At 53.3% G+C, this 16,561-nt stretch overlaps 1 protein-coding gene across 1 annotated transcript in view; it reads left to right on the forward strand.

Annotated features, from left to right (window-relative positions):
- The first annotated feature begins 11,205 nt into the window (after nucleotides 1-11,205).
- Nucleotides 11,206-16,561, forward strand: part of RPH3AL (rabphilin 3A like (without C2 domains)) — a 28,216-nt gene continuing 22,860 nt past the window's right edge. The window contains exons 1-3 of the mRNA XM_032201216.1: nucleotides 11,206-11,282; nucleotides 12,590-12,733; nucleotides 14,756-14,885. Of these exons, the coding sequence (XP_032057107.1) occupies nucleotides 11,206-11,282; nucleotides 12,590-12,733; nucleotides 14,756-14,885 (351 nt within the window). The remainder of the gene's footprint in view (nucleotides 11,283-12,589; nucleotides 12,734-14,755; nucleotides 14,886-16,561) is intronic.

Here is a 16,561-nt window from a genome sequence, read left to right on the forward strand (position 1 = left end):
GTGCGGATGAAAGGGATGGTGACACAGGGCAGAAAGGCAAGGCAAACAGGAACGGCAGTGATGGGATGTAAATAATTCATCCAGGCTGAAAAGTGAGTGTAATATTTTTGCAGGCTGAGAAAAGGGGATTACTTGTTGGTAATGGTGGCTGTCCTTCATTTTATTATGCCAAAATCTGACTTTCCAGCCAAATTAGAGCCCAGTGGTCATGGCTGGCATGGTCCACACAGAAGACGACTCATCTTCTGATACCAGGCATGTCGGACAGGCAGGACCATCAGCAGCGTTCCCTGCTTAATCTGCCCCTGCTGAGGTTGGCTGAGAGGCAGAGGGGTGGCAAGGTGTTCTCCAGCCACAGGTAAGTGTATTCTGAAGGTGCACTGTCCCCAGGCAAATCCCACACCCCCTTACTCCTCTCTGTGCCTTTCGTCTTCCTTCACCTTTTCTGTTTAAGCCAGGCTCCAGTCTTAGTGGGTGGGCACGCAATTCACATGAAAAATACGAAGAACAAACTTTCCACTGTCCTCTGAGAGTTTCACTGTGTCTTGGAGGCATATATATTTTAAAAGGAAATACTGCATGATTTCATAAGATAAAGTCCAATTTGCAACCCTTGCCAGTAAGTAATTGTGTTAAAGCAGTAGAGCTGATCTGTAGGTGTAAGGGTTGTGAGATTTATCTTTCAGTTTGCTTGAATATTCTCATTGTCCTCTTTGGTTTTAGCTTGCCCACATTGTGAGCGTTACCTGAAGTGAAGGCAGTGCTGTACTTGTTTCCTCAGGTGAGACAGGGCCGTTACGATGACCCCAGTTTGGTGCCAAACCTGGATAATGCAACAGGCCAGTGCCTCTGAGGGGAGAAGTGTGAGCATGCCCTATATCCTGACTGGAAAAGTTAGTCATTCTTTAAGCAAGTCTATAGATCTGGTGACACAAGCAAGAAACTTGGCAAGCCTTCAATGCAAAGCTCCCTCTAAGACAATGTCAGAAAGTAGATCCTCACAGATGTAATGTATATTTTATTAGGACATAAATAAATGCTTAAAACCCCAATAAGCATCATTTTGTAATGCGCTGTAATGACCATGATAAACCTCCTGCTGCGGCTGCTGGGGTGAACATGGAAGTCTTCTTGTGGAATATTAAAGCTGATGCTGTGAACTTACCTTGAACAGGGAAATGAGAATTAGAATTGAGATGTGTTCATGCAGGTGAAAAAAAAAACATTGGATCAGAGTGGGGAATTTGTCTTCAAAATGGGTAAAGAAGTACCTTAATTTGCTATGAAGCATCAGTATTTTTTAAACTTTTCCTTTGTCTTAAATATTCTTGAACAGGTGTGTTCTATAGACCTTTTTTTCTTTGCCAGATTAGTCACTGAATTGTTGACCTTTTTGCTTAGGAATAATAATTAGAGGGACAAGTACAAATTGAATTGCTGAGGACTGAATAATTACAATCAGAGTAACAGTAGCTTGGAAAAAAAATAAAAATCCTGGGCTCCTTGCTGTGAATTGCAAAGCAGCTAAACGGGGCTGGAGTAGTTAGGGTGATGAGAAAGGGAGCACCAAATGTCCCCTGAGTGTGACACCTCCTGGCTGCCTGTCCCCAGGAGGTGGCCTTTCAGAGGTGAGCAATCAGCTGGTTTGGCTTTGGGTTGCTCAGGGTCTTTTGAGCCCGCCCGAGGGTTGCAGGGGAAGGTGCCAGTGCTGGCCAGCATCAGCTGGGGCATCTGCAGTGCTCTGACAGCGTCGCTGACAGCCCTGCAGGAGCAGCTTGCTGCCCACTACAGTCCTGGTCGTGTGTACAGCTAAAACCTTTGGCAGCTGTGGGCTGGTGAATAATTCAGTGAAACCCATCATCGATAAAAGAGAGATTTTGAAGGGTTCCTTGGGTGGAATTGGAAGTGCTGGCTTTCTGAGAGATGAGTGTATTAAAAATTGACTTCGTGCTATCAAGATAAAACTCATATTTAGCCTTTCTAAATTTTTTATGCAGTGTCATATTTTTTCCCTGTGACTTGCAGCTCTCAAGGCCCAGCTTTGCAGTCGGACTCTGAAGCATCCGTGGTTCTGCGGGGATCTCGACAAGCTGATTTGACAGCAGAATGGATACAGGCTCTGCGATGTGTGTCGTTTCCTGTGCCTATTGTTCTTGCCAGTACGGCTTGCTAAATAAGGTAATTTATCTTTTTCCTGAAGTTGGCTGAACCGTGTGTTTAATTTATTTATGTTATTGACTGTGTGGAGGAGTACCCTGGTGTGAAACGTCATCTTCAAACGCTTTCTTCCATGGAAATACAGGCTCTGTATTAATGCAAACACTGCTTCCTCTAATATATTTTTCAGCGTTTGCCTAACCCCAAAAGAAAGCAAAGCATATACTCAGACTTGAGCTTGATTTACGTAAAAGTTAATTTAGGTTGCCTAAGCTTATTCCATGAGGCACACACAGAGGGATGGGGGGGGGGGGCTTGCAGGGCTGCTGGGCTTTTTACGAGCAGGCAGTAAAAGCACGGACTGAAGATTTATTTTTTCTTCTTTTTTTCTTTCTCTGGCAGTAATTAGCATTTGTGAGAGTCTTCAGAATGTGAGGCGAGACAAGTTTTACAGTGATGAACTATGAGGGAGTGGGCTTGAAGCAGCTGTGGAGAGCAGGAGAGCCATGCAGGTCCCTGCGTGCTAAGGTGAGAGGAGCAGCCCGGCTCACCCCATCCTGCCCTGTGTCCGTGCCATCCTTCGAGGGGACCCAGCTTCTGCTGACACGGGGAGACCTCTCGCAGCAGTCCTGGCAGGAAGGGCAAACGGAACCAACATCACTTTAACTCTCAGAGCCTAGGAAAGGGCCTGTCTTGTCTACTGTGGTGTGCTCCTGCTCCAAGGCACAGTGAGGAGCAGACCCCCAGCCGTCACAGCAGTTCCTTACAAGCATCTCTGCCCTCTCTGGGGACACCTATTGCTCCACAGCCCCCTGGGCACTTCAGGGTTGCACAGAGCCACTCGAGCAGCGTCACACACAGCCAGCGCCACTGCCCAGAGCAGCACGTGGGTCCCAAACCCCTGTCCTCCTGCCCTGACAGTGCTGTGGCTTCCAGATGGAGCAACTGCATGGTCCTCGTGGCTGCATTTCCCCATCACAGGGAAGACTGGAGGTGGTTAGCTTGCTTCCCCAGTTGTAAATTTGGGAGCACCCGGCTTGAGTGAGCCCGCTGCAGGCAGCACAGCATTCAGTGGTGATTGGGGTTTTTCCCTGCACTAACCCTGCACCTGCACCTTCCTCCCAAAGCCACATTTTGCTGCTGGTCCCAGGCCACCTTCTGTAGCCAGTGCCTGTTGTGTTAGGGTCATGTGTGCAGATTTTGGCCCACAGCTCTTAAATTTGCTGAGTGTTGTTTATTATTATTATTATTATCATCATCATCATCATTATTATTATTATTATCATTATTATTATTAGTTGTTTGTTGGGTTTGCTGTTTTTTTGGGGGTTTTGGTTTGCTTTGTTGTTGTTGTTTTTGTGTGTTTTGTGTTTTTTTGGTTTTTGTTTGTTTGGGTGGTTTTGTTTGTGTTTTCTGTGGCTTTGTTTTCCTGTGGGTTCTGCTTGGGGATTTTCGTGTGCCTGTGTGTGTTTTGTTTGGTTTTGTGTCTTGTTTTTTTGTTTTGGGCATTCTGTGCGTGGCTGCGTGTTTGCATGCAGTTTTGCATTTCCATTCTTTTTTTTTTTTTTGTTCGCTTTCAGTGCTTGTTTCTTTCTATTCAGCTCTCGCCTTGTGTTTTTCCTCCTCGTGCGTGTTTTTTTTTCCCCCTTTCCCATCCTCTCCCCTTCCTCCCGCCCCTCGCTCCATCCCCAGTCCCTTTCTCTCCCCCCCGGGTAACTCAGCAGGGACTCACCCCGCTCCCTTCCCCGTTCGGGGCCGTGTCCGCGGGGTCTGTCCGGGGTTTGTCCGGGGGCTGCTGCCGCCAGGGGGTGCCCGGCCGGGGGGGGGGGGGGGGGCCGGTGCCGGGCGGTGCAGGTGGCTCCGCTTCCGCCGCGCCCGGGGGCGGCTCCGGGGCTCGGTGCGGGAGCGCAGCGGAGGCGCAGGTGGGTACCGGGGGGAGAGGGAGAGGAGGAGGAGGAGGAGGAAGAGGAGGGCGGTGGGGCTCTGTCCCGTTCAGCCCCGCCGTGCCCTGCCCCGGAGCTCAGGGCAGGTGGCCCCGGGTGGCTGCTGGGGCTCAAGGTTCCCGGTCCCTTCCCACTGGGTAGCCCAGCACGCTCTTTGGGAACACCGCAGATCCATTTTGGGAGCACCTCGCACCCCCTAGCACACCCCAGGGCTCTCCGTTTGGAGGGTGCGGTGCTGGAAGCTCCCCAGCCAGGTGAAGCCAGCGTTAAGTGGCAGAGGCACAGGGGAAAGAAGCGAGCGGTGCCGGGCTGGACGTGCTCAACCTCGTGGAGGTGGTGAGTCCTGGTGAGTCCTGGTGAGCTGGGCCGTGTGCCTGGCACGGAGCGGCCACGTGGATCCATCCTGCAGCCCTCGGGTGGGTGCTCCCTGTGGTTCTGGGAAGTGCTGCCGAGCACCAGTGAGCCCTGCTGCGTGCGGGGTGTTGGGGCTGCTGCAGCTCGGTCAAAGTCCACGGCTTCCTTCCTGCTCGTACCAGCAACAGGGCTGGACGTGGAGTCGCTGCTGCCGTGCCCACGTGTGGCTCAAACGCCTCCCGGGATGCCTAAGGCTTCGGGGTGCTGAGAATGGGATTGTCACCCTCCAGGTAGGATGGCTGCGCTGCGGCTCAGAGCTGTGCCCAAAGCAGGTTTTTGGCGAGGCTCCGCGCAGCAGCCGTCTCTCTGCCGGCCATGGAAGTGCTGTTCCTGGTTCACTTGAGGTTATAGCAGCGGAGCAGGCTGGCACGGGGTTCTCCTGCAAGGGATTCCTGGACAAATGCTGGCCTGTGCTCAGCATTTCCCTTCTCTGTCCAATTCTTTCTAAGAAACTTGATGCTTCTCTGGAGGCTGGGAGGTGCCGATTCCACCCTGCCAGCCACCCGCCACATAAGGCCTCCTGAGCTTTTTAACATATCAGAATAGCGAAAGGAGTCTTTCTAATTAGCCATTTAGATGCTAATTTGCTTCTCTCGAGGCCTACGCCAGATCAACCTGCCCCAGAAGGTGAGTCAGAGGGAGCAGAGCCTGCTGCCTTCATGAATTATTTATTCACTTGGTGCAGAGCACCTGCCTGGCTGGGGATCAGAAGGAACCGAGGCCAAAGTCTGGTAAATAAAGATACACCTTGGCAGGTGGAACAGCGCTGGCTTCCCTCCCCAGCATTGCAGGGTGCTGGGGAGCCAGAAGACTGATTTGCTAGGGCAAAAACTGGTTCTTTATAGCTCACCATAGATCAAGTAGCTGTGCTAATAAGTGCCTCTCATTAATACGGGCTTGTTGGTACCGTATGTCGGTTTTCCTGTAGAGCTGATTTTATCTTCCCACTCAGAGGACTGGCATGGACCTCCAGGGCATTGTGTTTTATAATCTCTTTAACAAGCACCGTCTTAAAGCACTTCGGCTTCTTGCCACTGCTGCTAGGATTGTGAAGCAGCTCTGGTGCATGGGAACCTTCTTTTTTTTCCCAAAAAACTTCATCCCCACTTTCTCCTTTTCCCACTTAGCCTTACGTGCTAACAACACTTCTCTCCCTTTCCATGTGCTGAGACTGGTTTGTGCTCATCTGAGCTGGGCCAGCCAGAACCCAAGAGATGGCCCTGAATGAGGTCTTCACTGTGCCACTGGCACTTGGATTGAGCCATCGTGATGGGACAGACTGGGAACAAGTGTCTCCGTGTGTTCCTTAAACGCTGTCCCTAAGCCTGCCAAGGCTTTGTGGTGCTTATTTGGATGCTGCGTGTTCTTTGTTGGCCCAAGCCGCAGAGGCACGAGTCGAGTCAGATCAGGTTGTGTTGCGTGGCTCTCCGTCTGCTGCAAAGGGCTGGCACTGATGGCGGGGACTTGTCACAGCGAGACACTGCACAAATCCCCTTGCTACCGTGCTCCAGCTGTCTCTCTCCCTTTCCAAAAGCAGCAGGGCGAGGGCTTCTTGGCTTCCTGATGAGCCCCTGGGAAGTAGCCGTGCCTGCAGCAGGCTCCTGGCCATCGGGATGGCTGAGGGACTGCTGGATGTGGGCCTGAGTACAGCCCCGACTCAGGCTGGCGCTTGTACAGTGGCAACTCTGAGACTTCATGTGCCTTGAGAGTGACCTACGTGTCTTCTGCCACGCTCCTGCAGCCCCAGGGGTTGCTCTGTCCCCCTGGAAGAGCCGCGTGCTTTGAAATACAGCAGTGGCACGAGGATCCTCAGCACATGAGGGGAAGACCAAGAGCCTTTCCCTCGCCTCCCGGGAGGCGCTGGGTTGCCCTTATCTCCCTCCGTCCCCGCTGATCCCCTGTCATAGCAACGAGAGCAAGCACTCGCTTAGTTGCTAAGGTTTCCCGGGGCTAATGGGGTCTGGTGTGCGGAGCAGAGAGTAATTACGCTGTGTCTTTGAGGGAGCAGCAGCTAAAAGGAAAACGAGGCCAGAACGGCACCTGATGCGAGCGGGGAGTCCTGGGGGAAGTGCAGCCCTCGGAGCAGGCGAGTTAATTACACCGGCACCGCTCGGCTCGCAGATCGGGAGCTCGGCTCTGGCCAACTGTGTAATTTTTATTTTTTTTAAATGAAGTATTTAAAAAAAAAAAGCCTAATTAATTTTCTATAAAAACAAATTAATACAGGCGTGAGCTGCTTAGCTGAAATAACCAGGCAAATGAAAGCTGGCTGGGGAGCTCCTTATGGGGCTGTGTAGGACGTTTTTGTTGTTTTGTTTTTTTTTGCAGGGCTCCGAGGGATTCATGCTTCGTGGGTACTTGTAATCAGCCCAGCCGCAGGAGGGCTCGTGCAAGCCGTGCCTTTGCTGCCGTGAGGAGCTGGTGCCTGCTGCAGTGACTGCCTCAATGTCAACGGGACCCTTCGGTTTTTAGCCTTGGTGCAGTCAAGGTACTGTCAAAATGTGTTCGAGGTGGAGCAGGGAAGGGGCTCAGCGTAGCAAGACGGCACTGAAAGTGTACATGAGCTGGAAAAACAAGTGGATAAATTTGGGACGGAAGAGTGTTAAGGGTGTTAAATACAAAGCTACAGCCTGGCTCAGGGAGTGCATGATGCAGGCATCTCTGTTGGGAGGATGTTCTGGGAAAGTATTGCTGTGCTCTGCTCTGTTCTTCTATTCTTCTCTAAGTATCTGCTCTTGGGGCTGGTCAGATAGCAGCCACCGTGCTCACTGAACCTTTGGCATGACCTGCCAAGGCTCCTCGCTGTTGTTCAGGTAAGGATGGGTTATGTTGAGGCTGCTGTTGGGCTGTGAAAGGCTGTTTTTTCAGAAGGGCCTGAAGTGCTTTGACAGGGCTGTGTCTGCAGTACTGCCTTCTTCAGTGGGGGCTGTCTGGGGGAAAGGCCTCCTCCTTCACTGCCTTGTGGTCACCACGCAGGGCTGCAGGACCAAGCCACCAGCATGACCCTGCTGCTTTTCCCTCCTCTCCGACCTTGCTGGAAGATTTCCCCTCGCAGACTGAGGTGCTGCTGACAGACACTTTGTTCTCTGGCTGGTCCAGGTCTCGTCACGGAGGCAGCAGAAGCAGCTCTCTGTTAGAGCTGCAGGCAGAGCTGAGCTCAGCTACGCGTCCCCGGGCCGCTCCTGGCTCACGGCAGGGCAGTGCTCCTTCCCTGCCACGCTCCCCACCGCTCCTCTGCCAAGCACAGCCAGGTGGACTCGGGTTTAATGAGGTTTTGTTTCACATGGCTTCCTCCATCGCAGGAAAGGAGCGAACAGGTGGAGGGTTGTTCAAGCAGGTCATTTCGTACCAGCAAGACAAGGGCTCCCTCGTAGTTCTTAATTCGAGTGAAAAGCAGAGTCGTGCAGCAGGAAGGTTTCTGTCTGTACCACTCGGTGCCTGCGCTGCCCCTCTGTTCTGTATGTGGTGTACCTGTGGCAGTGCCAAGAGCTGTGGGTTTCTCCTGCTCTCGCTGCTGGAGACCGGCTGCTTCCCTGCTCTCTGCCTTGGGGAGAGGAGAGGAGGACAGGGAGGGGATGTTCAGGGAGGTGGGCGCTGATTGCAGCATCTCTGAAAGTTAACACAGCGAGGGCTGGCTGCGAGGGGGCTGTTTGTTTCACCACAGCCCACAGAAATGACTCCTCAGCCTGCTGGGGTTTTGCTATCTCGGTGTTTCTGATGAGGCTGATTCCCCCGTACTTCTTGTCCTGTACAGAGATAAGAGGGAGGGTGCTTCATGTCTTCCTGGTACCGTTTCTCTGCCATCAGTCCTGGGGCCGTGCAAGATGTTCCTTTCCTTCCAGCCCTGTTAGTGCTCCCGTTTCCACCCCAGCAGACCATGGCCTGCAGTCCTATGGCGTTCTCGTTGCCTTCTTGGAGGTACCTGTGTCAAACCACCCTGATCTTTTTCCAGAGGCAAAGGTGCAACGCCGTCTGCAATGCCAGGGTACATCAGAGGGAGCAGCAGATACTCGCTGCCGCGGGAAGAAAATGCTCCTGTAAATATTTTAGGGAATAATCTCTCTGAAGACTGCTTGGGGATATGATGGATCTCCAGGCTGTTTTGTTTTCCCTCTCTCTTTGCAGATGCTGCTCAGGGAATGGTGGAGAACAGAAAGCGTATGCTCAGTAACAAGAGGCAAAAGAGCATGACATTGCTTGTTTTTGTTCAGTCATGCTGAGAAAAGCGCACTGTGGTATGAGGCTGGAGAATGTGGTTAGGTCTCTCCTGAGAAAAATGCTTAGCTGATGTGCTCTATTCTGACTTGCCTTCAGCTCTGTTAGAGCAGATAAAGCTCTGCAGAGGAGGGGTGGATGGATTCAGCGCTGTTGTCCACCCTGAAGGCACAGCTGCTGGCAAAGCAAACTCCTCTGCCCTGGCCATGCTGTGGGGCAGATTTCCAGCTCTGGGTTCTAGGATAAACATCCCACAGTTGCCAAGTGCTGGTCACGTCGGTCTGGCTGTATGCATTCAGCCTTGCCAGTGGCCATCAATTGTGTGGGCTGTGCTTTTCTTCAGGTGTGCGTGAGTGGGAGGGAGGAGAATGTGGTACAGCTGAGGAGTAATTTAATATATGCATTTGTGTGGGGGGTAAATGTGCATATAATCCTGTAACAACGCATCACAGGCTCGGAAAATCTCTGAAAAATCCCGGGTCGGCTGTGCTGTGTGAAATTTTAGCTTCTCTCTTCTTCTAACACTGGCCTGGGGGCAGGAGCTTCTGTGTTCCTTTGCCATTAATGCTCGATCGCTCCCAGGTGTGTGAGCTGCTGTGGGACATGTGGGGACTGCATTCTGTCCCCGCCTGAGATCACGAAGGGGCTGACAAGAGCAGGAGGTGTCCTAGTACGAAATGGAAATGCAGGCGTGTGTGAAAGCAAGGAAAGTATCTGGTAAATAGAAGATGCCAGAGTTCAAGGATTTCATCAAGGGATGATGCCTTTCAAGAGCGGTCCCCTTAGCTAATGTAGTAAATGTTTAAAAAACTGTGTGACAACTCTCTGTCTTTCCTGCCTTGACCTCTTTCTATGCTGAACCTTCCTGCAGCATGCCATCTCCTCCCTGCCTCGCTTTGCTGTAGTCAGGCCGAGCTGCTGGAGCCTTCACCTGATTTACACGGCTGTCCCCTGCACTGAAAGAAGTCTGTGCCTCACCTGGAATTCCTCCTCCTCCCTCCTGCCTAGTGGAAGAGCTGGGTTTTCAGGCTCTCCAGAAGCTGGATGGTCGGAGAGGAGGCTGCCGGGTTGTGGTTTGCAGCCACCCTGGCTGGCGGCTGACGTGGGTTTGGCAGGGGATAGCTGCCAGTGCTGCAGCCCGGGTCAGCGTTTCTGCGCTGGGGGGCGAGTGCGGCACATGTGGCACATGTGAGCTCAGTGCGGGGAGAGATTGATTTGCACAAGCTGCCCGAGTATAAAAAGGCCAAGGCCGTGCAGCTTGCGAAGCCTCTGCGCCTGGCAGAGAAGCAGAAGGCTCTGTGTGTCGGCAGCAGATAGCAGGCGGAGGTGCAGCACGCTGAACCGCAGCACCGGGGTAAGTGTGCTGTGAATTGAGACTGCAACATGTGTTTTCTTGGGAATTACTGCACTGTTGGCAGGTGATATAAGTTGCCTGCTATTGTATCTGATTTGTGTTTGCCAAACAGCATTAAGCACGTTATCTCTGCCCAGCAGGTAAGGTTTCAAAGCTGGCAAATGTCTGCTCTGGGAAAGGTAAGTATTAATACCTAGAAATTTATGCATTAAGGCTCATGAGACACTTGCTCTGCTGGAGAGCAATTCCAGCTGGAAGAAAGCTTGGTGCATCAAGACTGGGTTTGCCTCTGCTGAAATCTTTTGGCTGCTTCTGTCCCTTGGTGCTTCCCGTTGGTTTGAGCTCCTGATAGGGCTGAGGCTGTCCCTTCTGGGGATGCATTTCTCCCGTGAGCATGTGGCAGGCGGCTCACGGTGAAGCTGTCACCAAACGTGGGGGATCACTGGTGTGACTGTGCTGGTTACAGGAGCCCCAGTAGGAGATCTGCTGAAAGAGGTGCTGTCTTAAACATCAGCGAATGCAAACAAGCTGCTATTGTAGGCTGTAGTTATAAATATCAGGCTATTATGGAGGCAGTTTTAATGAACGAAGTGACTTGCCACTATTCATTCTGATTGTCGCGTGGGCTTTTGTTTGTTACCCCATTAAGAGGTAAAAACCCAGCAACTGTAGCTTCTTTGTGTCCTTTAGAGTGGCTTTCTCTGTCAGTACTGCAGCACTAGGGCTCCAGAGGTGATGGGGCAGAGATTGTTCTTGCAAACAACACTTTTCTCTGGTTGGAAATGAGAAATTACAATGGAGCTGACAGAGTCTGCGGCCTTTTTTTCAGAGCCATAAAATCTAAACTTCCAGCCTTGTCTTAATGTAGTATCAGAAGGTATTTATTGGCTTATATTTCATGAGGATGATGGTATGTTTTTACTGCTGTCTGTGGGTGCGAGTCAGTCTGCTTCCAGCGAGCGTGACGCCGGCAGATCACCTCCGTCGTGTTTGCTGGGAACAGCATCCCCTGGGGACGACTGGTGGGGCTGTGCCAAGCGCTGCCCTGGGCTTCCCTGCTGCACTTCATGCTGGTGTTTGCTTCTTACAGGTGTGACCCCTGCCTCCTCCCAGCCCAGTGCCATGGCCGACACGATTTTTGGCAGCGGGACGGGCCAGTGGATGTGCCCCAATGACCGGCAGCTGGCTCTGCGTGCCAAGTGAGTCTCCATCCTCTCCTTCCAGCCTCCAATTAGTGTTGTGGGGCAGCAGCCTCATCCGCAGCCTGGCTGTGAGGCAGGAGTTGCTGCCTGTCACACAAACCCCTCTGCACCGTCGGGGTGAGCTGTGTGGATGGGGCAGGAGCCTGCTAAGCTGGGGCTTGGTGCTCTGGGAGTCCATCAGTCTGTCCCACCAGCCCTTCCTGGGATGAAAGGACGGGCTTGGAGACAGGCTGTATCTCTGCACCACCCTATATATAATGGAGAGCATCCCCCAGCTGCCAGAGCTCCTTTGTTTTAGGAACTTGTCATTTGATCTCGTTTTCCACTGAAGTTCAATTACCGCATGACCTAAAGACAAGGGGATGGAGGTGAGTCAAGCACTGGAATTGCATTTGTTTCTTGGATGCTTTCCTTCTCCGGCAACCAGTGCTCTGTCCCTGCCACCTCTGCTCCTGGCTGAATCTCTGGGGTCAGCCTGCTGCAGGCTCATGGAAAATATGGGATCACCCAGTGTCAGAGGGGGGCACTGGCTGAGTGGGAGCGGTGCGTGCCACTGCCACTTCCCCTGCCTTCACCTGAAAGCCTCATTAAAACAGCTGTGCCTGATTGTGCCCTGGTTTCTGCTGGCAAGCGTGACTTTATCCAGTGACCTCTAAACCCCTACTGAATGGTAATTAATTGAGCTGTGAAAGCTCCCTCCCGTCCCCAAGCGAGCTGAGGAGAAATGTCAGCTGTTCTACACAGGCACGGAGGGAAGTGGCTTGCCACAGTGTTCCTGCAGGCCTGGGGTAGACCAAGGGAGGAAGTTTCCAAATTTCTGTTTATTCCCAGGTATGCCTGGTGATTTGTGTGCTTGAACTGAGGCCCTTAGGAACACGGGATCTGGAGGGAGGAGGGTGCAGGCACTCCTTGTGCTCTGGACTCGCTGCAGGGCATTTGTGGTGTCTGGCATCAGCACCATCTCTGCAACGACACCCCGGAGGCAGCCTAGCCCTAGGGGGAGCAGATTTCATTTTGGACAGTCAAATGGAGGGAGGACATGGAGTGGTAAAATACAAACTGGGTTGTAGAGGGAAATGAAAGGGCAGGGAAGGAGGAGCAGCGCTCATTGCTGCTGGAGGAGTGTTGTGGTGGGCTGGGCAGTGAGAAGAGACCCCCGCTGTGGGTGTTAGCCAGGGAACAGGCTTGTCTGATGGAAGGCTGGCGTACACCCCGTGTGCCGGGCAGGTTTGGCCTGTGGGACGGGGCAGGGGTTTTGTGCTTTCCTTTCACAACTTAATTCCTCCCTCCACCCCTTCCCGCAGGCTCCAGACGGGCTGGTCAGTGCACACGTTCCAGACGGAGAAGCAGAGGAAGATGCAGGCTCTGAGCCCGCAGGAACTCGAGGTCATTCTGGAAGTCATCCGCAAGGCAGAGAAATTGGACGTCGTCGAGCAGCAGCGCATAGGGTACAGTCACGTTCGTTTGTCCCCTTCCTTCAGAGGGAAAGGTCAGAGCAGATGGAGAAGTGGCTCTCCTGGCTGCCTGAGCTCAGCCTCCATCAGTCAGAGCATCCCTTAGGTCGTTTTTTTCCCCCTCCCATGTTGCTTGTTTGGAGGTGATGAACGTTAGGAAGGATGTAATTTAGTTTTTTCTTTCTTCCCACGTCGCAGGCCTTTCTCATGCCTTCTTTGAGCCTTGGGACTTCTGTGGTTGCAGCCACTGACACAGTCCCTGGTAAATGCAGCCTGTGCTAAGGCAGCTGCCCCACGGGCTCTGGAAGAGTCTTGGGGAGATGCCAAGCTGTGCAGCTGCACCCAGTGCTGGTGGACGGCACAGCTCAGAGACCATTCCTGGCAGCGCCTTAGGTTTTCCCTTGTCCACAGCAGCCCCCTGGGATTTTGCCTGGAGCAGTGAATGGGTTTGTGTTCCACTTGGCTGAGTTCTCTGGATGGGGTTTGTTAGCCTGAATTATTTGATTTACAGGCATCCTTCTCCTTTTTGCTGCTGCAGATTTCTATTTGCTTTCAGTCCTGCTGGAGATCTGGCCTCGGCTGTGTCTGTGCTTGACCTGCACTGGCAGTCTTTAAAGCAGGAGAGTTTGGCTGTCCTGCAGCATTTCCCAGCAGGGTTTATGCTCACCAGGCACGAAGCCTCGGTGACTCCCAGCCCAAGCCCAGCAGGCCCAGCTCCATGCCCCTGTGCTCTGCTCTGTCCCTGCACAGTGCACGTTAGTGCTGGTGAGGACGAGCAGTGATGTTTGTGTGCTGTGTGGGGGACCCCAGCAGCCCTGGAAGCAGCCAGCGACCCCGAGGGGCTGGTGGCTCCTGTGCTGGTGTAGCTGTGCACAGCGACAGCCTCGCTGTTCCCCTGCTGAAGCGTTCTCCGAAATGCCTGTGTTAACTCCAGGGGGTTCTCTTGTGCTGAAGTCAAGGATCATAAATCCGGTAACGATGGCTCAGCCTGGCTGTGCGGTCTGACCTCGGCACCGCGGGCAGTGCCTCTTCCAAACAGACCTTGCCCTCCTCGCAGCGCGGGGCTTGGCTGGTGGGACATTAGCACTAATGAGAAGGGGGATGCAAGGATAACAGGACCGAGCCACGTGGCTGCGGCTGGTTGCTGCCTCTGAGAAATGTTTGGCTGTTTGTCATCCTCCCCCCCGACAGACGATGCCTGACAATGGCCTCGCAGCGATCTCACGACAGCAGCCTCGCTCTGCATGCCCTCCACATCTCCCATCCGAATCGCCTGTCCCTCCTTCCTTCCCTTCCGTGGTCCTGCTGCTGTGGACGTTGTGCATACAATATGTGCTTCCTGTCTTCCAAGCAGGCTGTCGAACGAAGCAGGGGGTAGTTGCTGGCATTCTTGTACCGTAGCCAGGCTCATTTTGGTCTGATGGCTTCGGTCTGGCCTTCCTGCTTCTAATGAGATGTAAGTCGCATGCCTGCAGTGCTGCTTTCAGGGAGTGCATGTGAAAACAGAGCAGGGCTTGGCAGGTCTCACTGTCTAACTTCTCTGCCCTTTCCGTGTGCTGACTTGCCCTGGTCTGAGCACTGAACCCTTTTCCTGCTCCCCAGGCAGGAAATCACTGTGCTGAGACCGTGCTGCTGAGGTGGCACTGAGCTCCTGAAGGGTGCTGGGTGCCTTTCTTGTGAGCCGTCTGCCCTGTGCCCACTGGCTGAGCTGTGCCTGCCAGTGGTGCTCCCAGTTTTGCTTATCCTGGTCTCGGTGAGCACCAGCAGATGGACTGACAGGGGTTTTATTCCCTGAAGACCAAGAGCCAGCTACTAGGAAACACTGAGCGCAGAGGCTGAAACGAGGGTACATACGGTCCCAGCAAGGGGCTCCGAACTGCACGGGAAGGCTGAGCCTGGAGCACACACCTGCAGGTTTTTGGCACAGCTTCCTCCTGTAGATCTGAGATTGCAGAATGGCTCTGTGGCAGTGCCCAAGGACCTGCTGTGACCTCTGCCTGGCCTTGTTCCCTGCAGGCGCCTGGTGGAGCGGCTGGAGAACATGAGAAAGAACGCGATGGGAAACGGCCTCTCCCAGTGCTTGCTCTGCGGGGAGCTGCTCGGGCTGCTGGGGAGCACCTCGGTCTTCTGTCAGGACTGCAAAAAGGTGGGTTTGCTCACAGGGGTTCCTGCCTGCTCCTGGTAGCAGATCTGTCCAGGCAAGGCCACCGGGGCTCTCAGAAGGGAGATCGCTCTGTAGAGTTAACTTATCTTGGCCCTGCTTGACTGGGTTGGTGCTGTCAAGCCCCAGTTTTTTTTTTTTTTTTTTTTTTTTTTTTTTTAATTTATTCCTTGTGATCCTAAAGTGCCCAAACTGCACTTACTGCTGAGATGGTGTGCATCAGCCGGGTAGATACTGGGGTTCCAGAGAAAGGGCAGAAATGTGCATCCGTCAGAGGCACTTATAGAAGTGTCTGTGTGCTTTACTGCTCCTTCCCGCAGGGTCTGCCCTTAGATGTTCCAGTAACATGTTTCTACAGAGGACTCAAACCCATCTTTAAGTTCCAAACCAGTGTAAGGTTTCCAACCTCGATGATACATAAATTACCCTGTGCATCAGTGACTGTGTGTGTCATTGGCAGGACTGCACAGGTGTTGTTTGGAAGGGAGCACAGGCATGTAGGGAGACCTACGTAATGTGTAGGTCCTACATAACATCCTACATCCCTGTGGGATGATTATTGCTCGTCTGGGCTCCCCGATAAGCAGGGGTTAAACTGCATTGCTGCGGAGATGAGGATCTCCAAGGCAACCACCTTATCCTCCCTCTGCTGGGAGGCTGCTTCTCCTGCACTTGAAGCCCATCCTTCCCTGGGGAGATGTCTGTGCGAGTGCTCAGAGCGGTGCCTGGGGAGAGGTGAGGGTACCAGTGGGTGCAGGAGTGCTTCTGACTGGTGTCAGGGTGGGAGGGAGCAGCCTGGTGTCCCTGCTGGGCACCAGAGCCAAGGGGACACTTGCTGGTGCCACCCACCCCATCACTGCAGAGTTGTCCCATGGAGTCTGCAGGGCAGCACTGAGTAAATCCCACACCTTACCACGGAGGGGTGTGTGCTGGCAGCTCTGTGCTTAAGCAGCTGTGCAGGCTGTGATGGAGAACCTTCTGATGCTGGCGCTGGTGGAGTTGGTGAGGTGCAGGTCTTGCAGGCAGTACCAAGGGCCCAGCACCCCTCCACCATGCTCAGGGAGCTGCCTTGGCTGTGCAGTGAGCTTCTCCATCAGCTCCTGTTTCAGAAGCAGCTCGACCAAGGCAGGGGTTATACCAGAGATCGCTGGTAAGGCAGTGACTGGGAGGGTGAATGCACATTTCTGAACCCCTGGGTCCTCAGCCAGAGGAAAGGAGCTCTTCCAACCTAGAAATTCTGTGATTCTTTTAGGAAGGGCTGGGAAAGGAGGCAGCGGGAAGATACTGGGAAGTATCTGAAGGGTCTGGCTTAAAGGGGAGCTGCAGGGCAACTCTCTCAGAGGGGAGCACGGGCTCTGTGCAGACGTGTCTGTGGACAATAAAGGGCTGCCTGGCAGACAGGAGGCGGCTAGCTGTTTCCTGCATTTCAAGCATGCAGAATAACAGGATGTGCTGTATTCCTGCCTCCTTCCCCTGGCGATTCTGCTCTCACCTTGTCTGAAGCCAGCTAGGTCATGGTGCTGCAGCACTTCCTAACCTCCTTCCTGCAAGCCCCGCACGCTAGCACGTGGAGGCAAAGCTGCTGCAGACCCTGCCCTGCTCTGCCCCTTTGCAGTTGCAGGAATAACCCCTAGAGCTAGTGAGGCTGTGAGTGCCTGAGG

The sequence above is a fragment of the Aythya fuligula genome, chromosome 20 (genome assembly GCF_009819795.1).
Source record: "Aythya fuligula isolate bAytFul2 chromosome 20, bAytFul2.pri, whole genome shotgun sequence".
In the NCBI taxonomy this organism is placed as follows: Eukaryota; Metazoa; Chordata; class Aves; order Anseriformes; family Anatidae; genus Aythya; species Aythya fuligula.